The following is a 23,006-nucleotide window of genomic DNA, read 5'->3' as shown; positions in this document are numbered from 1 at the left end:
CTGCCTTGCCAGGAAGTGGTTATAGTAAGTGCTATAAGAACGCCTATTGGATCCTTCCTGGGCAGCCTTGCCTCTCAGCCAGCCACTGAGCTTGGTTCTATTGCAATTCAGGGAGCTATTGAAAAGGCAGGTCAGTGGTTGCATTGTTTGGAGTTGAGGGGGCCAAATGATTGGGGGATACATAACTGTTTTGCATTTACTGTATATATAACTTAGAAATTACGTGGTTCCTGCATATCTAAATTCCCTTGTACTCAATAGGAATGAAACTCAAAACTAACAGGAAAGAGAAATCATTCCTGCTCCATGTCATGTAATTTGCTTGGTAATCTTAATTATTAAATTGAATGTTAGGAGAGAAGGTTCAGTGACTAAGAGCACTGGCTGCTCTTCCTGAGGACTTGGGTACAGTTTCCAGCACCCACATGGCAGCTCACAGCTGTCGGTAAATCCAGTTCTGGATGACCCTGTGCCCTTTTCTGGCCTCCCTGGGTCCTACATGCACATGGTGCACAGACCATCCATACAGGGGAAACACCCGTATACATAAAATAACAATAAGTAAAATTCTAAAAAAGAAATTGAGTAAATCCAGGACATTCCTTTCTGCTGTTTTTAAAAGGGATTCCCAAAGAAGAAGTGAAGGAAGTCTACATGGGCAATGTCATACAAGGGGGCGAAGGGCAGGCCCCCACAAGGCAAGCGGCATTGGGTGCAGGTATGACGAACACGTTTGCTGTTATACTTTATACTTAATATTCTTTTTTTTTTTTTTTTTTTTTTAAGTTTTTCAAGACAGGGTTTCTCTGTGGTTTTGGAGCCTGTCCTGGAACTAGCTCTTGTAGACCAGGCTGGTCTCGAACTCACAGAGATCCACCTGCCTCTGCCTCCCAAGTGCTGGGATTAAAGGCGTGCGCCACCACCGCCCGGCTATACTTAATATTCTTGAAAATGTCAAGGCCATTTCAGCTAAACGAGTAAATGAATGATTCTTATGGAAAAGAACATTTGTAGATTATGGTCACATGCTCTATTTTAATTGTACAATTATATTTGAAAAATGACTTTCTTTTTTTTCAAAAGTATGATTTATGTTGGCGTTAGGTTTACCGATTTCCACTCCGTGCACCACAGTAAACAAGGTCTGCGCGTCAGGAATGAAAGCCATCATGATGGCCTCCCAAAGTCTTATGTGCGGACATCAGGTAAGAGACATCTGTTTTAATAGATTGGGATTGTGGGGGGCACAGGAGAGAGTAGAAGGGGAGGGGAGCAGAGAGAAATGTTATAACAATAAACATTTAAACAATAAAACAATAAAAAAAATTAAAAAAGAAGCACTTGTTTTATCTGTCACTTAAAATAATTTCAAATCCTAGAAAACACCAAATATCTAAGCACATTTATGCTGTGTTGGTGAGATTCATTATTTCTACTGTATGTATATGAGTGTTTTACCTGCATGTCTGTGAACCACATGTGTGCCTGGCGTTCAGAGGCCGGAAGAGGGCACTGGACCCCCGGAACGGGAGTTAGAGACAGTTATGAGCCACTCTGGGTATAGAGTATAAAACTCAGGTCCTGTGGAGAACAACATATGCTCTTTACTGCTGGGCCACATTTCTAGCCTCCTTTCCGCTCCCTTTTAAAAGATTTATTTCTTTTATGTGTGTTAGTATTCTGCTTGCATGTATGTTTGTGTGCCTCATACATGTCTGGGGCCCATGGAGGTCAGAAGAGAGTATTGGATATCCTGTTGAATGGTGCTGGACTACTATGTGGGTGCTGAGAATTGAACCTGGGTCTTTGGAAGGCCAGTAATTCCTTCTAACCATTGGCCATCTCTCCAGCCCCCTTTGTTTTTAAAAGATTTATTTTTCACTTATGTGTGTGTTTGTGTGAGTGAATGCCACATGGATAGACCTGTAGGGGCCTGAATACAGTGCTGGATCCCCTGGAGTTAGAGGTGGGTGTAAGCTGCCTGATGTGAGTGTTAGAAACTGAACTCCAGCCCTGAGATTCTCTTCTGTTAAACACATGCCCTGTTCCAGCATTTGTGAGGCAGAAGCAGGAGGATTTAAGTTTGAGGCCTGTTGCTTGAAATCTTATCTTTGTCTAAGACTGAGAAGAGGGGCTGCTCAGTGCGAGCTGTGGCATTCAGAAGCTGTGTCTGGGTTTAAGAACTAACGCTTCATCAGTTCTCAGATGGACGGATACTGAAGTAGCCACAGATGCAGAGTCACAGGGAAACACACACCTTTATTAGAATTTATTTCTAGACATTCTAGCTTGCCATTGTATGTCACAACCAGGCTAAAGGTCAGCATGACGTGTTTTCATATTATTTCTCACATATGTAAAAAACATACTTATGGGGCTGGAGAAATGGTTCAATGGTGAGAACCCTGGCTGCTCCTTCAGAGGACCTGTGTTCAGTTGCCAGCACCCAGGCAGTAGCTCACAGTCATTTCTACTCCAGTTCTAGGGTATCAGGCATGATGCACAGACACCCATGCAGGCCAAACACTCATATCTAATTGGGCTTTCTTTTTTATTCTACCCAGCTCCCAAATGAATACATGGAGACTTACTCTTACTTATGAATGCCCAGCCTTAGCTTGGCTTGTTTCTTGCCAGCTTTTCTAACTTAAATTATCCCATTTCTCTTTAACTATGTTTTGCCTCTGGACTTTTTACCTTTCTATATTCTCTGACTTCCCTTCTTACTCTGTGGCTGGCCCTGGCAGCCTCCTCTCCTCCTTCTTTTCTTGTTCCTCCCTCTTCTTCCTCTCCCCCAGCCTAGATTTCTCCTCCTATTTATTCTCTCTGCCTGGCAGCCCTGCCTGTTTCTTTCTTGCTTAGCTACTGGCCATTTAGCTCTTTATTAGATCAATCAGGTGTTAGACAGGCAAAGTAACACCACTTTACAGAGTTAAACAAATGTAACATAAAAGAAATTAACACATCTTTGCATCATTAAACAAATATTCCACAGCATAAACAAATGTAACACATCTTAACCACAACACTCATATACATAACAGAGATAATGGAAACAAAAAAACCAAACCATACCTCTGTGCTCTCTTTCAAAGAAGAAAAGGGTGCACTGAGGTCTGAGGTACTGTGACAGGGACTGTATCACACAAACAGCATGTGCACATCCTAGAAACTTCACAGTTATAGAAGGCCCTGCCCCCTGCCCCCATCCTGTCCCACTACTTTGGATACTCTGCTACTTAAAAGTGGAGAAACTTTGAGCAGGTAGATATGTGGAAGACTTGTTACTAAATCTGACTATTTTCTATTGAGTACTTAGGATTTATGAAACTAGAACAGTGAACAAGACAACTTTGAAAAATACTGAAAATAGGGCTGGAGAGATGGGTCAGAGGTTAAGAGCATTGGCTGTTGTTCCAGGGGTCCTAAATTCAATTCTCAGCACCCGTATGGTGGCTCACAAGCATTTATTTATTTATTTTAAAGCTATTTATTTTTTATTTTATTTTTTTAAATTTATTTATTATGTATACAGTGTTCTGCCTGCATGCATACCTGCACCCCAGAAGAGGGCACCAGATCTCACTACAGATGGTTGTAAGCCACCATGTGGTTGCTGGGAATTGAACTCAGGACCTCTGGAAGAGCAGTTAGTGCTCTTAACCACTAAGCCATCTCTCCAGCTCCTCACAAGCATTTATAATGAGATCTGATGCCCTCTTCTAGACTGCAAGGACACATGTAGTCAGAACACTGTATATATAATAAACAAATAAATCTTAAAAATATTAAAAACAAGTCCTAAAGAATTACTGAGTGAGAGGATTTAAATTTTTGGAAGTTGCCAAATGCTTTTCAAAACCTACCAGGTCCATCTTCCAAAAGTTAAGTGTAGTCAAATCTTTGTCTGATTCTTATCTTTTTCTTTGTTTGCTTTGTGTTTTCTGAGAGAGTGTCTCATTTAGCCCAGGCTGGCCTCAGCCTCACTAAGTACCTGAAAATGAACTTGAACGCCTGCTCCTCCTGCCTGAGCTTTTCAAGTGCTAGGATTATAGATGTGTACCACCATACCAACTTCTAACTTTAATGTAATTGTCACTGAATATTTTAAACCACTATTTTCTAATGGGAGCAAGTTATGAAGAGGGCATTCACCATGTAACCATGCTTAGTAAAGCCATACTGCTGACAGCTGTGTGTGTAGAGTGCAGCAGCCTGCAGCTCTGAACTGACCTAGGCTTTGCTGTGCTCTGAGCAGGATGTGATGGTGGCAGGTGGGATGGAGAGCATGTCAAATGTCCCATATGTGATGAGCAGAGGAGCAACACCGTATGGCGGGGTAAAACTGGAAGACCTGATTGTGAAAGATGGGCTAACTGATGTCTACAATAAAATTCATATGGTAAGTGCTACTTTTAAGAAATGTGCATGTGGGGCTGGAGAGATGGCTCAGAGATTAAGAGCATTGCCTGCTCTTCCAAAGGTCCTGAGTTCAATTCCCAGCAACCACATGGTGGCTCACAACCATCTGTAATGAGGTCTGGTGCCCTCTTCTGGCCTGCAGGCATACATATAGACAGAATATTGTATACATAATAAATAAATAAATATTTAAAAAAAAAAAAAGAAATGTGCATGTGGCCGGTGGTGGTGGCGCACGCCTTTAATCCCAGCACTCGGGAGGCAGAGGTAGGCAGATCTCTGTGAGTTCGAGGCCAGCCTGGTCTACAAGAGCTAGTGCCAGGACAGGAACCAAAAGCTACGGAGACACTCTGTCTCGAAAAATCCAAAAAGAAACAAAAAAAAAAAAAAACAAAAAAAAACAACAAAAAAAAGAAATGTGCATATGTTGGTACTCATGGAAGCTAAAAGGTGTCAATCCCCGGGAGCTGGAATCGATGAGAATCTAACTGGAGTTCTCTGCAAGAAGTCTGTGCTCCCAGTTGCTAAGGTCTTTCCAGCCCCCAAATGCTGTTTTAATAGGGAGTGCCATTTAATACATAATCCTTGACTTTTCATAACACATGTATTTTTAATACTTTTATGGTGGGTTCTATAAATGTTTTAGTCATTCACTTTATAAAAGTATTTTGCTATGTCCACTTCTTTAGTGTGAATCACCTATTAAAAAGCTGCCCCTTACTTGATTGAGGTATTATCTCCTAAAATGGCAATTGTTTCTTTCCTGCAACTATTAGAAGACCAGACACGAGGGAACATCACCTAGAGTAGAGGAAGGGAATTAGAGAAATGGAACTGAAGCCTTAACCATTGAGTTACACAAAGGTAATTTTTCCTCCTTCCCAGGGTAACTGTGCTGAGAACACTGCAAAGAAACTGAACATTGCACGAGGCGAACAGGATGCTTACGCCATCAGCTCTTACACCAGGAGTAAAGAAGCCTGGGATGCAGGGAAGTTTGGAAATGAAATCACTCCTGTCACGGTCTCAATAAAAGGTAGAGGAGGCATTTCCAAAGTAAATTTCAAGTTAATAGACATTTGTCTTTTCTTTGTTACATTTTACTTTTTTTTGTTTGGGTTTTTATTTGTTTATTTGTTTTGTTTTTCAAGATAGGTTTTCTCTGTGTAGTATTGACTGTCCTGGAACTCACAGAGAGCCACCTGCCTCAGCCTTCCCGGTGCTGGGATTAAAGGCATGAGCCACCACCATCCAGCCAGATTTTCCTTTTAATAGATTTACTGTGTTGTAAAACTGATGTTTCCATTTTAAATGAGTGTTATCTTTATTCATTTGAGCTGAACACATTAACAATTCTGCTTAAGACAGGAGAGGGTTACAGGTCATCCAAGTATACAGGGCACTAAGCTTACTATTTTATAAAGTATTTTTTAAATTTATTTCTTTGGTCTTGTGCTTATGTGGCATGTGCATGCTGTGGTGTAATTGCAGGAGTTGGTTCTCTTCTCCCCATGTATGTTCCAGGAATTCAAGGCAGGGCATCAGGCTTAGTAGAAAGCTGGCGTACTTACTGTTTTTGAGAAAATGTATTTATTAGAATTCTTTCTCAGCTTTTCCACATTCATGCATTTTTGGTGTTTTATTTTCAAATCTATTTATGTACAAATACCTGCCAACATTATTTCACAAATTAATTAATTATTACTGGGGGCATGCATGCCAGAAGACAAGAGAGCTGCAAACTTTAAAAAAAAGATGTGTGAGCCGGGCGGTGGTGGCGCACGCTTTTAATCCCAGCACTTGGGAGGCAGAGGCAGGCAGATCTCTGTGAGTTCAAGGCCAGCCTGGTCTACAAGCCAGGACAGGCTCAAAAGCTATGCGAAGAAACCCTGTCTCGAAAAAACAAACAAACAAACAAACAAAAAGAATTCTTTCTCATGTAAGTGACATATATCAGATACATTTTAAATTTATTCTTTTTTTTTTTTTCTTTTCTTTCGGTTTCTTGACACAGAGAAACCTGTTTCTGGAGCCTGTCCTGGAACTCCCTCTGTAGACCAGGCTGGCCTTGAACTCAGAGAGATCCACTTGTCTTTTCCTCTCAAGTGCTGGGATTAAAGGCTTGTGCTCCCACTGCCAGGCCTTACATTTATTCTTAAAAAGATTTTATTCTTATTATATTGTGTGTGGTTTATATGCACGTAAGTACAGGATCCTGAAGATGCCCCTCAAGCTGGAGATACAGGAGGTTGTGAGTTGCCTCATGTGGGTGCTGAGAATCAAACTTGAGTCCTCTGGGACAATATTGTATGCTCTTCACCACTGATCTGTCTATCCAGCCCCGCTTACACTTATTATTAGTGTGCATATGTATGTGTACACATGTGCTCCATGGCCTGCATGTGGAAGTCAGAGGACAATTTGTGTAATCAGTTTTGTTTTTTGCTACATTGATATGGTTTCTGGGGATTGAACTCAGATTGTCAAGCTTGCATGGTGAGCACTTCTGTCTGCTGAGCCATCTCACTGACTCTAAAAAGTACTTTTTAAAAGGGATTTATATTAGAAGTCAACATCCAGAAATGAAGGATGAATGGCATCTACCTCTAGAGCTCTGAGTCAAAGAAAGCGGTCCAACAAATCCATGGTACAGACTTATTACTTGATTTGGATAACTTCCCAGTGATCATTGTGTGTGGGTGATAGGGACGCTTTATCATGCAGCACTGGCTGGGCTCCACCCTTGAAGTACAGTGAGGTCTGTGATCATAGACAGGGCTGGGATACGGGGAGTGCAGGCACAGGCAGGAGGATGTATGTGCATTTGAGGCCAGCTTGGTCCACATACTGAGCTTCAAGAGCACCAGGACTACATAGAGAGATCATATCTCAAAAATGAGGGCACGTGGAATAATGGGTTGTGGGTGTAGGCTTCACTTCTAGATGGACACTTGTTTGGAATGGCTTAAAGCATATCTGAGGTACCATGTTTAACAGTTTCTACCCGAGGGGCCATTTGTTGTCCGGACTGCGTGATTACTTAGCGTCTCGATTCCAGGTAAAGCAGACGTGGTGGTGAAAGAGGATGAAGAGTACAAGCGTGTTGATTTCAGTAAAGTGCCAAAGCTGAAGACTGTGTTCCAGAAGGAAAATGGTCAGTACTAAGAGATCAGACGTGAGTTAATATGCAATGTTTATTATTGGATTTGCCTAACATTTTTTAAAGATTTTTTTCTGTGTGTTTGACCTGCATGTGTGTCTATGCACCGCTTTGTACCTGGTGTCCTTGGGGTTAGAAGATGACCTATAATTCCCTGGAACTGGAGTTACAGCTGTGAGCTGCCATCTGGGTTCCTCTGGAAGAGAAGCTAGCACTAACTGCCAAACAATTTAATTAGTCCTTGCCTAACAATTTAAACAAAGTAACTGTAGAAAACATCTAGATGTTACTTAACATGTATAGATACTGTATTCAAATAAAATTAGCCAAATAATAAAAATTCAAGGTATGTTTAAGTTTGTTTAACAGTTCATACCTTTAATATTTTAAGTCCTAGCATGGGAGAGGGGATTATATAACATGGCTGGAGAACTGAATTTTCAGAGGCAGGTATCCCCATAGTTTGTGAACTGAAAAATACAAATTTACATAATACATTCCTTGAGGCTTCTGCTGATGGCTGTGTTCACTGGTATACTAAATATATAAATATACTATATATAAATAAGCCTCGCTTAGTGTATGTCACCCCAGAATGTTGGGAGAAATGGAGTCTATGTTCTGAATATCCTTTTGGGAGACTGTCCATGTTAGGCAAGTACTCTTCTATTGAGTGATATGCCTAGCCTTCAATTTCTGAGTGGTTTGGAGCCCTCAACTTTGAGAAAATATAAGCTCTTCCAGGTTGACTGTGTGCAGCTGTGATAATCTGCAGTTAGTTTTCCCTCTTTCTTGAAAGAGTTGCTCAGTTCTAAGTATAGAAATCACCAGTCGCCTTTTTGTTAGCATAATAAAAACATATTGTAAGAGTACATATTGTAAACAGTGGTGGCCCACACCTTTAATCCCAGCACACAGGATAGAGAGGCAGGTGGGGCTTTTGAGTTTAAGGCCAGTGTGGTTTACAGAGAGAGTTCCAGGACAGCTAGGGATATATAGAAAATCCCTGTCTTGTAAAACCAAGAAAAAAAAATCAATACAAACAGAAAACCTTTAAAAAACAAAATACATGTTAAACTGGACATTGATATCTTGGGAGGAAGAGGCAGGTGGATTTCTGAGAATTCCAAGTCAGTCAAGGAAAGAAAAAAAGAAAAGGAAAGGAAAGGAAAGAAAGAAAGAAAAAGAAAAGGGCAGAGAGAGATGAGATCGAGGCCAACCTGGTCTACAGAGCAAGTTCTAGAACAGTCAGGCAGGGCTACCCACGAAGAATTCTGTCTTGAAAAACCAAAATTAAAAGAAAACAAAATAAGCCAGGCATGGTGGCACATATCTTTAATTCCAGCACTTGGGAGGTGTAGGCCCGAGGATTTCTGTGAGTTCCTGGACAACTAGGGCTGTTACACAGAAAAGCCCTGTCTTGAAAACTCAGAAATAAATAAATAAATAGACTAATGCAGGGTTCCCATTGTCAATATTAAATAGCTTCATTGACAATTTATGTACACACAATGATTTCAAGTATATAGCTGAGTGATTTTAGTATTCCACTTCAAGTGACTGTAGAGAACACCTGATTCTGACATGGATTTGGAAAATATATAGTGTCTGCCATGCGGATGCTGAGAAGAAACATGAGAGTTAGTCACGTACCAGTGCCTCCACTACTGCAGAAACGCACCAAATCCCCACCACACACAGTGAACAGCAGACATTCACTGTACAGCTAGCTCTGTGCAGAAATTACCTCCAAGCCTGTCTATAACTTGTCTATATATTTGACAAGGCAGACAGTGCTCTGTGGGTATTTGTGGGAGAGGAGAGGATGGACTCAGAAGAATGTGTGACTTTACATTTGGTTGATTTCAGGCACAGTAACAGCTGCCAATGCCAGCACACTGAACGACGGAGCAGCTGCTGTGGTTCTCATGACTGCAGAGGCCGCCAAGAGGCTCAACGTGAAGCCACTAGCACGAATCGCGGGTAGATGCTCTCACCTTGTTTTTCCTTTTCTCTTTTTCTGGTATTGGGAATCCAGGGCAGTAAAGAGTAAACACATTGTCTGTCAGGGTTAGTACTGTTGGGATGAAACACCACGATCAAAGCAACTTGGGGAGGAAAGATGTGTTCAGCTTATGCTTCCACATCACAGTTCATCATCAAAGGAGGTCAGAACAGAAACTCAAGCTGGAACCTGGAGGTGGGAGATGATGCAGAGGCCATGGAGGAAAACTGCATCTGGCTTGCTTCTCAAGGCTTTCTTTTTCAGAGGGTCTCACTTTAGTCATACAGGCTGGCTTGAACTCATTCTGTCTAGTCCAGGCTGGTTTTGATCTTGTTATCTGCCTGGCACAGCATTCCTTATAGGCTTGTGCCACGAGGCCTGGTTTGACCATTTTCCTTTCCTTTCCTTTCCTTTTTCCTTTCCTTTCCTTTTTCCTTTCCTTTCCTTTCCTTTCCTTTCCTTTCCTTTCCTTTCCTTTCCTTTCCTTTCCTTTCCTCCTTCCTTCCTTCCTTCCTTCCTTCCTTCCTTCCTTCCTTCCTTCCTTCCTTCCTTCCTTCCTTCCTTCCTTTCTTTCTTTCACAGAGATTAGGCAGTGCACATTTACTTGTTAGCTTTGCTTTTGATTCTTATATACATGGATGAATCTTTGGGCATATGTAGAAGAGTTTAACGGTGTTTCTTTTTCAGCATTTGCTGATGCTGCTGTAGATCCTATTGACTTTCCAGTTGCGCCCGCATATGCTGTACCTAAGGTAAGAAAAGGTGATTTTGCTAACTTGTGCTTTGCTTATTATATTAAGATTGCAGTTTTTTGCCAGGCGATGGTGGCACACGCCTTTAATCCTAACACTCGGGAGGCAGAGGCAGGCGGATCTCTGTGAATTTGAGGCCAGCCTGGTCTACAAGAGCACAGGCACCAAAAACTACAGAGAAACCCTGTCTTGAAAATCCCACCCCCCCCAAAAAAAAGATTGCAGTTTTTACATTTTACATGTTCATTTGCAGAACAGTGACAATTTGGTATTGAGTCTGTTCACTTCAGAAAATAGTTATGAGAGGAAACCTCAAACTAACTTCATTAGAACAGATTAGAAATGGCTAGCTGCATCACCTGTAAATATGATGCTGAATGCATACATCTGGTGTGGTAAAGGAAAGGTACCCAGTCTAGAATAGAAAGTAAGTAGCTGCTTGCAGAAGTTTCTCCATGCTGACAGGAACCATGGACTGTATGTCTTGCGGAAAAGAGTTAACACTAGATACAATAAATCCACATTGTTTTCTGTGCTTTCAAAGGCAGACATACCAAGCCTGTGTGAACACATTAAGAGGTCACAGGCAAACAAAGATGCTCAGGACGTGGAACCCTGAACCTCAGGGCTTCAGAGTTCGGAGATCTCAGATGTGTTCAGCAAATATATGCTTACAAGGGATGTCCTCACCTTGACCTCTTGTTTGTGTGAAAAGGTCTTGAACTTGAGATCCTCCTACCTCAGCCTCCAGAGAGTTAGGACTGCAGGTGTATACTGCCCATCCAGCTAGAGTTGACATCTGGGAATAGTATATAGGTAAAAAAAAAAGGAGCATGTAGACATAAGACTAGAAAAGGTTCAGACACAACACAAGTAGCTGCAGATCTCAGACAGGAACAGATACATTTGAAAGTTAATGCTCTAGATTTGCAGCCAGTGGTAAAATTTCTAAGGAAAGAGGACTTTAGAAATTTTTATTTTTATCAAGCTCTACATTTTTCTCTGCTGCCCTCCCTGCCTCTCCCCTCCCCACTTCAACCTTCCCCCAAGGTCCCCATGCTCCCAAATTACTCAGGAGATTTTTGTCTTTTTCTACTTTCTACTTCCCATGTATATTAGATCTATGTAAGTCTCTCTTAGTGTCTGTATTGTTGTCTAAGTTCTCTGGGATTGTGATTTGTAGGCTGGTTTTCTTTGCTTTATGTTTAAAAACCACATATGAGTGAGTACATGTGATAATTGTCCTTCTGTGTCTGGGTTACCTCACTCAAAATAATGTTTTCTAGCTCCATCCATTTTCCTGCAAAATTCAAGATGTCGTTATTTTTTCTGCTGTATAGTACTCCATTGTGTAAATGTACCACAGTTTCCTTATCCATTCTTCAGTCAAGGGGCATTTAGGTTGTTTCCATGTTCTGGCTATGACAAACTAGAAATATTTTTTTAAAGTTATTATTATCATAAGGATAATCAGCACAAAAATCCCTTCCCCTCAAGATGAGGAACTAGTGAAACAAAACACGATCAAGATTTCACAAAATGGGGCTGGAGAGATGGCTCAGTGGTTAAGAGCATTGCCTGCTCTTCCAAAGGTCCTGAGTTCAATTCCCGGCAACCACATGGTGGCTCACAACCATCTGTAATGAGGTCTGGTGCCCTCTTCTGGCCTGCAGACATACACACAGACAGAATATTGTATACATAATAAATAAATAATTTTTTTTTTTAAAAAGATTTCACAAAAGGTATTTGTGCCTGAGATAATCCCACAGCTTTTCTTTTTTTTTTTTTTTTTTTTTTTTGGTTTTTTTCGAGACAGGGTTTCTCTGTGGCTTTGGAGCCTGTCCTGGAACTAGCTCCGTAGACCAGGCTGGTCTCGAACTCACAGAGATCCGCCTGCCTCGGCCTCCCGAGTGCTGGGATTAAAGGCGTGCGCCACCATCGCCCGGCCTCCCACAGCTTTTCTAAGGAAACTGAGGGGACATGTGGGAACAGACAAAACTCTGCAAGAACATAGAACTAAGTAACATATAGCCAGCAAGATACATGTTAGGGACATACAGCATGATGTACTGTCATGTAGAGTACATGTGGAATGTCCAATTACATAAAAATTTCTGTATCTCTGAAAAGTAGACATCATAATGCATGGAAAACAAAATTCTGATTATAATACAGGGAGAAAAGCAAAATTTGAAAACAAATCCTTTCAAAAAGAAAAGAAAAGCCCTTCCTATTTAAGTAACTAACTACATCAAGGGGAAATATAAACCAAAACTGTAAAATTCCAGAAAATAACAAAAACGAGTTGATTGCTAAGTATCTGGATAACCATCTAAAATTTATTTTTAGGTTCTTAAATATGCAGGATTGAAAAAGGAAGACATTGCCATGTGGGAAGTAAATGAAGCATTCAGTGTGGTTGTACTGGCCAACATTAAAATGCTGGAGATTGATCCTCAAAAAGTGAATATCCATGGAGGAGCTGTTTCTCTGGGCCATCCAATCGGGTTAGTACTGTAACAAATAACCCACCCAAGTTAATAGTAGCCTCTACTATCTATCTATCAGCTGTTTCACTGTGTCACTCAAACATGATTTCTGGGTGATCACATCCCACAGTGAACACAGACTTAGCACATCTGTGTTCTGAAATCTGTGTCTGAGTCAGAGTTTCTACTGCTGTGACAAAACACCACTACTAAAGCAAGTTGGGGGAGGAAAGGGTTGAAGGAACTCAGTACAGGAACTCAAAACAGGGCAGGAACCTGATGCAGAGGCCAAGGAGGGGTGCTGTGTACTGGCTTGCTCCTCATGGCTTGTTATAGAATCCAGGATCATCATTTCCGGTATGGTGCCTCCCCCATCAGTCACTAAGAAAATACCCTAGAGGGCTGAAGAGATGGCTCCGAGGTTAAGAGCACCGATTGTTCTTCCAGAGGTCCTGAGTTCAATTCCCAGCAATCATATGGTGGCTCAGAACCATCTATGATGAGATCTGGTGCCCTCTTCTGGCGTTCAAGCATACATGCAGGCAGAACACTGGATACATAATAAAGATTTATTTATTTAAAGAAAATACCCTAGAGTCTTATCCACAGCCTATCTTCTGTCGGTGTTTTCTTTATCTAGCTTTTGTTAAGATAACACAAACAATTCAGCACACTAAAAGTGTTGAACAGTAAAGAAAACAAAACCTAGGCTTCTGTAAGAGCTGTAACCTCTTCCTGAAACTCATTTCCTAAACTGAAACGTAGTTAACACAGCTACAAGTTCTGGCTAATAAGGTTTTCAAGAAGTTAATTTGGAGTGGAAACTCTTCTGGTTAGCTCTAAATTCTGTCCTTCATTAAAGAACCAAATGCTTTCTTGATCCTAGGATGTCTGGAGCCCGGATTGTTGTTCACTTGGCTCATGCCTTGAAGAAAGGAGAATTTGGTCTGGCCAGTATTTGCAATGGAGGAGGAGGTGCTTCTGCTGTGCTGATTGAGAAGCTGTAGACAGACAACCTGTTTTAGGAGACAGTTCCATGTGATCAGAAACCCTGCTGAAGTGAACTTGACTCTCTTGGGCCAGCTTATATTCAACATAAGCTTTTTATTTTTTATTATTTTCTATTAAATTTTTTTTAAAAAAAAAATAATCATCATATCCAAAACCTATTGAAAGTACAAATAAAAATTTCTCCTTTAATATTTTTGGTAAACTTGAACAGTCTGACACCACTATTTGAAATACCAATGTTGGTGCTAGAGACCTGGTTCAGCGGTGAAGAGATCTGTTGCTAGCCAGGTGCCAGTGGCACAGCCTTTAATCCTAGCACTCATGAGGCAGATCAGATCTCTGAATTCAAGGCCAGCCTGGTTTACAGAGCTAGTCTCATGACAGCCAGGGCTACAGAGACACCCTGTCTAGAAAAAACAAAACAAAGAGCATCTGTTGTTCTTGCATATGATGTTTGGTTCCAGGACCCATATTTGGTGTCACACAACCAGGGAGGACTTGCACACTATGTTGCCGATGCCAGAGATAGCAGATATTATGCTTCCTGATCTCACTAGCTGCTGGTTTAAAGCGAGGGAAGCCATCCTAAGAGATACTTTGTAATGGGGGCTCTCTCCTGATGAGACTAGAGATCCAGCATTTTTACATCTAAATATACCAAGGAAATAGGATTAGGTCACAGATGGGTTTCTTCAGGAAGGCTGCTGATCACCATTGCAATTGCAGAAACAAGGCTCCTAGACTTTCCCAAGTCTCCAAATCATCTGTTTAACACCCAGCAAACCTCCCATTCTGCCATTAGAATGAACAGAGTAAGACTGTTTATGTTTTCTGTTTTTGAACTTTAATCTTTGGGCAGTCAAAACTGGTTTCAAATAAAGTTATGTGAGTACCAATGAAAAGTAGATGGTTAAATCTTCCAAGTGTTCTTCCAAGTGAGCATAAACCACAGCAATTCATGTCCACTCAGTCAGCACTGACAATCCTTACAGGAATCCCACAGAGCAGGAGGAAAGTCACAAATATGAGAGCATGACAAAGAATAAGTTCTATGAGAGGAACCGAGAACCAGAGAGAATAAAACAGACCATGCCCAACTCAGTAAACCAGCAAAGCTTAGAATAAGAAAGAATGAAATCACAAATTCTCAGCCCAAACTTTCAATGGCTTCAACTTAAAAATGAGTATCTCAATTAAAAACATGATCAAAGTGTTGTCTACAAGAGAAATACTGACAGACTCATAGACTAACACTGGCAGAATGGTAAACAATATGCTCTTCAATAGAAGCTAAGGGCAAGCAGATGCAGCTTCTCATATAAGACACCAAAGAATGCCACTATATATTAATGAAGGGAACAGTCCATCAAGAAGAGAGAACAGGGCCTGGAATGTAGCTCAGTTGGTTGTGTTTGCCGGGCATTCCCAAAGCCTTGATCCATTCCGGCACTACATAAATAGAGGTGGAGTTACAGAAGGATATATAAAACTGCGTGCCAGACACGGTGGCACATTTATTGGAGTTCAGGCCAGTCAGGTCTACAGGTCAGCCAGACCTACTTAGAGAGATCCTGCTTCAAAAACCCCAAATGAAACCAAACCAAGACAAAAAACAAAACAAAACAAAAAAAACTTTATTGAGGGGCTGGAGAGATGGCTCAGAGGTTAAGAGCACTGACTGCTCTTCCAGAGGTCCTGAGTTTAATTCCCAGCAATCACATGGTGGCTCACAGACATCTAGAATGAGATCTGGTGCCCTCTTCTGGCATGCAAGCACACATGGAAGGAATGTTGTGTGTGTGTGTGTGTGTATATATATATATACATATAACTTTATTGATATTTACCTCATGATGCTTACCATTTGATCCTGGCAGTGCTCCTATCCCATCTGAGTGCTAGGATTACAAGCTTGTGCCACCAATTTTACCTCCACTTGCTATTTAGCATCAATTAAGCTATGACTTTAATGTACTTTGAAAATTGATTTCAATGGAACTTTAGTTTGAAATAACATGATTCTGAATCAGGAAGTAGAAGTGGCATACTTGAGAAAAAAATTAATATTTAACAGCTAGAGTTATGATGCAACCAATGAACATAATCTATGCACATAGTGTATTAGTTCATACACACGTAGGTAAATGTCATACAAGCCTGAAATCCTTGACTATCAACTTTTGGAGTAAGCCGTGTTTAATAATTCAGAATATTTGGGGTTTGTTCAGATAGAATGAAATAGAAGAGTGTAAGAGGCCTCAGGCCCTTTGACAGTGTTTTACCATGAAGTGGGCTCTAAATTAAGTCTGAGAACAAGGAGTTAGTTGTCAGCTTTCGGACTTTAGAACTGTTGAGAGTGTGAACTGTGGCAGGATGAAATACAAATGAACACGGGAAAGGACAGCTTATTTTAACAAACTGCGAAGAGTCAGGAGAAAGCATTCTTCCGCCATTTTTTCACGCCAGTTACCCAAACAAATTACATATGGATTTAGAAGTTAACTACTGCTATTTTAAACACGTTAAATAAAAGCCTAGAGAAACTAGTAAAATGTCTAAGGAAATAACAATATGTAAACAGATGTTTCTTTACAAATTGGCTCAGTGATGTTTCTATTTGTAACACCTAAAAACAAGGAAATGAAGGCAGAGCAGGTGACTTAGTGGCTAAGTGCTTGCTGAGCATGGAAATTCAGATCTTCAGCACCTATATATGAACAGCACATATGTAAATGGCTTGTATACCTGTACCCTTGCTGCTGAATGTGGGAAACAAAGGAGTGTTGTACCCAGATTGCGACCCCCAGAGAGAGACCACCAGAGATGCCCAGACTGTAATAAGCAAGGTTTAATTAGCATAATACAAACATGTTTGGAACCCATCACTGACCCCGCTGCAGTGAGGTAGAGAGGAGTTGTATCTCCTCTGTGGGGTAAGCTTTTAAAGGTGTAACTACAAAGAGGCTTTTTGAAGCTGCTTTTGGCACGGGTACAAGGTCTTTTGCTCTCTCCCATCCTGCTTCTTTATCACCAGGTGGTTGGCTGGCTGGGCTGAGCTAAGTGACCTTATGCTCCCAGGTGGGAGAGGGGAAGGCCACATTCTTCCTGGGAAAACATTCTGCTAGGAAATTTCTTCTCGCCCCTTTGAGAATAAGGGGTGAGGGTCCCACAAAAGGGAAGACAGGAGAATTTCTGGGACTTGTTGACCAGTCAGCACAGGTTAAAATCATCAAGCTCCAGGCCTAGAGAGACCTTGTCCTAAGGGAGAATGGCATAGAGAATTAAAACATCCTGACATTGTTCTCTGGTTGTGTGTACGTGCAGACTGTCTTTGGACTTACTATCTAGTGCTTCAGGATAGTTCACTAAAAATCCTGAAGGCCAGGCATGGTAACACACACCTTTAATCCCAGAACTTGGGAGGCAGAGGCAGAAGATCTCTGAGTTTGATGTCAGCCAGGACTACACAGAGACCCTGTCTCAAAAAATAAAACAATCAAACAACAACAAACCCACCAAAGAACAAGGAATAGAATTCTGAAGAAGTTGTGTGTGGTACATGCCTGCAATACTAGGCATTTAGGAGGTAGAGAGGAGTATCAGGAACTAAAAGTCACTTGACTATATAATGAATCCAAAGTGAGCTGAGCTACATGAGAGACACTGACTAAAAAACACACACAACTATTAAATAAATCATTAGTTAACTTATATATGAATTTTCACAATGTAGCACATAGATTTCAATTAAACAAGAAAATCTGTAATTTTCTGCATCATGTGAATTCCTAAAAAACAGTGAGAGTTAACTAACCTGCAAAGAAATTGAACCAACAGTTTCTAAATAGGACTGTCAATATAAATTCAAACTTGTAAAGTTAATGAAAATACATTTATTCAAACTTAACTGTAGGAGAGACCCAAACTGAGTTATGTAAATATTAACTGTATGATTATTCAGTTCCTTAGGACTAGATCAGTCATATAAAAATTTCTCAGTATAAATTTGTACAGTAAAGTCTAGCAATTAAAGATGTAATTTTTATATTGAAAACTTTTTTGTTATTACAGTGGGATGGATTTATTTGTTAAAGGCCCAATACAAAAAATGGTTGAAGAAAGTGACATTTTAATAAAATATACACTCGTAGGGAAAAAAATCCTAATATACTGATATTTAGTTAAACAGAAAGGACTTACGAAAACACTTCAATATCTAGGCACAATTGGTCAAGTATTAATGATAATTTCTGTCATTACTTTAAAGTTTAAGTCAGCTTTTCAACTTGACTGTTACTTCTATAACACACTCCGTCAGCACAGAGAAGGCACCTCTCTCTCCCCTAAGGCCCTTGAGAACAAGTATTTACAACATTCTAGGAACACAATGCTCTATAGGTAAGTACAGACACAGTTATTTACACACCCCACTTTAGGGCAAACTAAATTACAATAGAACTATGATTTGTATTTTTACATCTTATGATGGACATGACTTTCAAAGACACCAGAAGACAATCCTCCACATAAGCTTTTACATACAAGATTTAAATTAAATGTGCATTGGTCACTAGTATGTGAAAAATTCTATGAATTAGTGCAATTCTTTGTATCCCTAGTACTCAGGGAAAGTTTATATACAATAAAGAAATCTCAACTACTACGTAAGTCAAATTTTTTATGGCTCAATAGTCTAACCACTTAATGTTCTGTAAAATTTTATAATTGTTATAACTGAATTATCAGAACACTTAATAAATGGTTTATAAAAATCTCTTTAAAACAAAGAACAGATGATTGGAAGAAAGTACAGAATTTCAGTAATATAGTTTTTACTGCATTTATGAGAAATGAGTGATAAATTATTGATTCCGAGGGTAATCATCAAGTTGCTGCTTTCTGATTAGGTATTCTATTAACCAGTTGAGGTGGTTATCATCATTATGTTTTACTTAGTGGCTGTATATTTAAGTGTCTCATTAATGTTGGCTGAAGGTAATTTATATGAATAACCATCATCTTCCGACAAAGGAGATGAGAAACTACTCCAGAAGCCTTAGGCATCATAGAAGTCAAGAGTGTGGGAACATCAGGCTGACTTAAGCTGTATTTCTACACAATATATACATGTACAATATACAGTGTCAAAACTGTACAGTTTTGCAGATTGGCTTTACTTACATTTTTGCACATTTTCTTTTTTTCTAAAATAAAAATATAGCAAGGAAGTCTATTTACAGACCAGGAAGCTGCTTCAGAAACAGCATGACTTAAGATATAAAGTGAAATCTCAGTACAATGAAAGTGCAGGTCATGTTTGCAGAGTCTGTCGCGATCCCATTTCCTACACGCACTGTTTGAAGGACACTAATTTTAAACAGCTACTGTTCTCTACATCAGGGGGTTCACTCATCATAATGCAACGACAGCAAGAATTTGTCCACATCCATTCCTGCTGGAAATGAACTAGGTAGCTTCTTTTTCTGTGAAGACAAAAACAAGAGAGAAGGAAAAACAATAAACTCTAGGCTAGATAATTTTCTTAGCAGATCACCTAAAACATTATATAGAGTTCTTTACTATTAAACTGCATCATTTTTGATTCTATCATAATCTTATTTCTACAGGGAAAGACAGACAGGTTTTATCAACCCAATGTTAAAATACACTTTAATTGTAATTAAATATTAGTTTAGGCAAAAGGCAGGAAACAAATCTCGAGTATGTTATGTGAATGTCAGACAAGAACATGCTTCCTTTAAGGTGGTCATGTTTGTAAAACCATAGCCCTTAGAAAATATTACTAACAAATATTGTTTTATTATACTAATTTTGTATGTGTGTAACATATTTGTACACACACATATACACAGATGAGTACACAAGTCAGAGGACTGTTTTGGGGGAGCTTTTCTGCTTCTACCATATGGTTTCTAGGGATCAAACTCCATAATCATCAGTCTTGAGAACAAGTACCTTTACCATCTGACCCCTTTGCTAACACACAAAGATTACCACTCACTCACCAAGTTCCTACCATTAACTATAGAGATACTTTTTGAAGTAGTAGACTATAAAACCACAGAGTAAGATGTATGATTTTATGGTAAATGATGAGGCACAGAAGAGACCATAGACTAACCATGGACAGTCACAGGGATGACAAGCAGTTGAAACAGAGGTCAAACTCAGAGTTGCAGGGCACAAAACCTAGATACCCTTTTCCCCACCTATTATATTTTCTCTGTGGTACTCACCTATTTTCGATTCAGTCTACTCAGTAAAACAAACAAATTTTACATCTATGCATTTATCATTGCTACTACCCTTGCACTGCCTTACTAAAGACAATCATGGTAAGAAAAAACACGGGGACATGAATTTTTCTTAAAGACCATGGAAGAGAGGGGAAACAAGTAGAAAACTCCAAGTCAAAGAAAGTAAGGTAGTGTTTACTGGGTAATTCATGTAATGGTAGTTTCCCCGTCTTTCACAGTTTATGTGTTCCCATGAACAATCCTGGGTGATAGATATCAGGATAGAAACATTCACTTTCCTAAGAATGATATCATCATGACTGGGAAACACTACTAAGTGTATGGTCGTAGGGTACATTTGGTCAGGTAGCTGTAGAAAAACAGTACTAAGTTAAGTTCTCTATCTAATGTGAACACTGAAGGAAGGGACAGAAGTGGAACTGGAATGAAAAACTTTTAAACTTGCCTTGATTTTCTTCTTTTTCAGTGGTACTGACGAATTTGCAAGATTTTTAGTAGAAGTACGAGAGTTTCGCTCCCGCTCATCTAACTCTTCAATTTTCCGCTTTTTTGTAGTGCTCCTTGAAGATGTTCTAAATTGCTGTGTGTTATCTTTCAGAGGAGTTGCTGTCGTCCTAGCGATGGCTGCTCTAGAGAGAATCATAAGCGTATGAGCAGCCATGCTCACACTATTTTCACTGCCTGTTTCACTGGCTGGGCTGCAGGCAGGCAAATCTGCAGTAACAGGAGGGACCATTATTCTGGGCATGCTGCCATCTTCACCAAAGCGCCTACTAGAGGGTGCCTTCATACTGTCGGCAGGTTCTTCTTTATGCTTTTCCCCTGCTCCTGAGCCAGGTGTCCGGGGTACTGGCAAATCAGTATCAGCAATCCTATTTGCTGGGCTGTGCAATATTTCTGCACCAATTAAAGGATTAGTAGATTTACTTTGCTCTTGTTTTAGGTCCTTCACAGTTCCACCTATAGAAGTAGCATTTTTATTGTTTGAGGATGTGGCTTGTTTTTTGGTCAACTCCTGCAGGGAAGCTATAGCTTTTTCATTCCGCAAGCTCCCATTCTGTTGCCCAACAGGCAGTTTTGAAGAGTCTGGACTCTTCTGTCTTTCCCCATCACTGCACAACTCATTCTCCTTGTTAGCTGTTGCTTTATGGAAAGACTCAAGGGCCACTTCTGTGGGGAAAACTTTCTTTTCACACTGAATTTCTTTCACAGTGGTGTGTCGGCTAAAGGCAGCTTCTGATTTAGATAAAATCTTGGGCACAGTTTTCTCTTTCTCTCTTTTAACGGCACTATTAGAAGGCGGCTTTAAGGTGGAGGGGACAATGGCTGAGTCAGTAGGAGGAAAGGACGTGTCCTTCTTTTCTTTGTTTTGGGAGGTCATCTTATTCTGTGGCCCCTGCATATTTGTCACAGAAGAAACAGTGCTATCGAAACAGAGCACACGCCTATGACTTTCAAATGACTTGCTGGTAGGAGCTATCCTCTCTGCTGAGAGGGGAATTGTGACCTCTTCTAATTTTTTCCCAAGTTCAGGGGCTATATTCTTATCAGAAGCTTCAGTTCTACTGAAATGAAAATATAACATCTCATTTTTAGTAACATAAAATTTGTCATTTGAGTATTTTAATAATCTACAGTATAAATTATTTTATCCTTACCTTTGCATATGACATGCTCCTGAAAGACTGGACAAATCTGTCAAATTATTTACTTGTTTTCCTGGAATCATAAGTTAATTCATTAGAAAAGAAAAATAGTTGTGAAAGTATATACACTCCTCTGAAAAAAAATGAGCCAGATGATGTTACATGAGAAAAAATTTAAATGCCTGCTAATTTGCAAATAAAACATTTTCATAGATATATTATTCTCTTTATTTTTAATTTTATTCATTTATTCATTGATTTATTTGGTTGGTTGGTTTTTCGAGACAGGTGCTCTCTGTATAACAGTCCTGACTGTCCAGGAACTCTCTGTACACCAGGCTGACCTTGAACTCATTGATATCCGCCTGCCTCTGCTTCCTGAGTGCTGGGATTAAAGATATGCACCATCACCACCTGGCTATACCATTTTTTTTTAAATACTTAAATTTTCTATAGCACATTCATTCATTTTATAAAGAAAATCTAGATACAGACCAAATGACTTAATTTCAGGCCAACACAAATCCAGCCTTCAAGAACTACAGCTTTTAATGGCACTACACCAGTTTGTCTGAGTGAATTGATCCCATTGATACCAACACTTGCACATAGCTTGGTTCCTTACAGAAAAATGGAGCTGTACTTGCACATAACTTAAGCATATCCTTTAATCATCTCTAGGTTACTCATATGAAATATCATCTTAGTCGCTAATACTGTATTGTTCAGGGAAAAACAATGAGAAAAGTCTCTTCAGCACAAATGCAGTTACAACTCTCCAAAATTCTGCCTGTGGTTGGCTGAACCTGCAAACGTCAAAGAAATTGAGAAAAGAAGTCAACTGTACTTAGATCAAGAGAGATTAAGTGTAAGAAAGCATCTTGAGAGAAGGAGCTATGATAAACTAGAAGTAAGTGTTTGTGAGACTTGGAATTTGGATGGAAGAAAGCAGGAAGCCAAAGTAATAAAATCACTAATGGAGGAGGAAAAAAAGGGAAGAGCTACATGAAATAAGATAAGACTAGACAGACTTTTCTCCATAAAAAAGCCAGCTGGTATACCCAGCCACACCACACTGTTATGCTGAGTTGGGTCCAGAAAAGTGATATCAAACAACTCTGAAAACCAGATGCTACAAGAGCCAGGCAGAGACAGTACCAACTGGAGGCTGAATTTAATGGAGCTGGAGAAGAGAGTGGAGCAATAGGCCATATATAAGGTACCAGAAAAGGGTACAAGG

The 23,006-nt window shown here is 40.0% G+C and overlaps 2 protein-coding genes across 3 annotated transcripts in view; one reads left to right on the top strand and one right to left on the bottom strand.

The window, feature by feature from the left end:
* The window catches only part of Acat1 (acetyl-CoA acetyltransferase 1), a 28,012-nt gene extending 11,409 nt beyond the window's left edge, over nucleotides 1–16,603 (top strand). The window contains exons 3-12 of the mRNA XM_057766339.1: nucleotides 13–130; nucleotides 623–718; nucleotides 1,105–1,205; nucleotides 4,259–4,402; nucleotides 5,308–5,458; nucleotides 7,481–7,576; nucleotides 9,452–9,565; nucleotides 10,275–10,339; nucleotides 12,692–12,849; nucleotides 13,718–16,603. Coding sequence (XP_057622322.1) covers nucleotides 13–130; nucleotides 623–718; nucleotides 1,105–1,205; nucleotides 4,259–4,402; nucleotides 5,308–5,458; nucleotides 7,481–7,576; nucleotides 9,452–9,565; nucleotides 10,275–10,339; nucleotides 12,692–12,849; nucleotides 13,718–13,838 — 1,164 coding nt within the window. The 3' untranslated portion in view covers nucleotides 13,839–16,603. The remainder of the gene's footprint in view (nucleotides 1–12; nucleotides 131–622; nucleotides 719–1,104; nucleotides 1,206–4,258; nucleotides 4,403–5,307; nucleotides 5,459–7,480; nucleotides 7,577–9,451; nucleotides 9,566–10,274; nucleotides 10,340–12,691; nucleotides 12,850–13,717) is intronic.
* Nucleotides 16,604–16,668: 65 nt separating this feature from the next.
* Nucleotides 16,669–23,006, bottom strand: part of LOC130872444 (protein NPAT) — a 42,245-nt gene continuing 35,907 nt past the window's right edge. The window contains exons 16-18 of one of the 2 annotated variants that reach the window (XM_057766337.1): nucleotides 21,779–21,839; nucleotides 20,566–21,685; nucleotides 16,669–19,325 (exon numbers count right to left, since the gene is read on the bottom strand). In XM_057766337.1, the coding sequence (XP_057622320.1) occupies nucleotides 19,248–19,325; nucleotides 20,566–21,685; nucleotides 21,779–21,839 (1,259 nt within the window). In that variant the 3' untranslated portion in view covers nucleotides 16,669–19,247. The remainder of the gene's footprint in view (nucleotides 19,326–20,565; nucleotides 21,686–21,778; nucleotides 21,840–23,006) is intronic. The other variant, XM_057766338.1, reaches the window with a different exon arrangement.

Source organism: Chionomys nivalis, chromosome 4 (genome assembly GCF_950005125.1).
Source record: "Chionomys nivalis chromosome 4, mChiNiv1.1, whole genome shotgun sequence".
NCBI classification, from domain to species: domain Eukaryota; kingdom Metazoa; phylum Chordata; class Mammalia; order Rodentia; family Cricetidae; genus Chionomys; species Chionomys nivalis.
The sequence above is the reverse complement of the archived record's forward strand: the minus strand, read 5'-3'. Positions and strand labels throughout refer to the sequence as shown.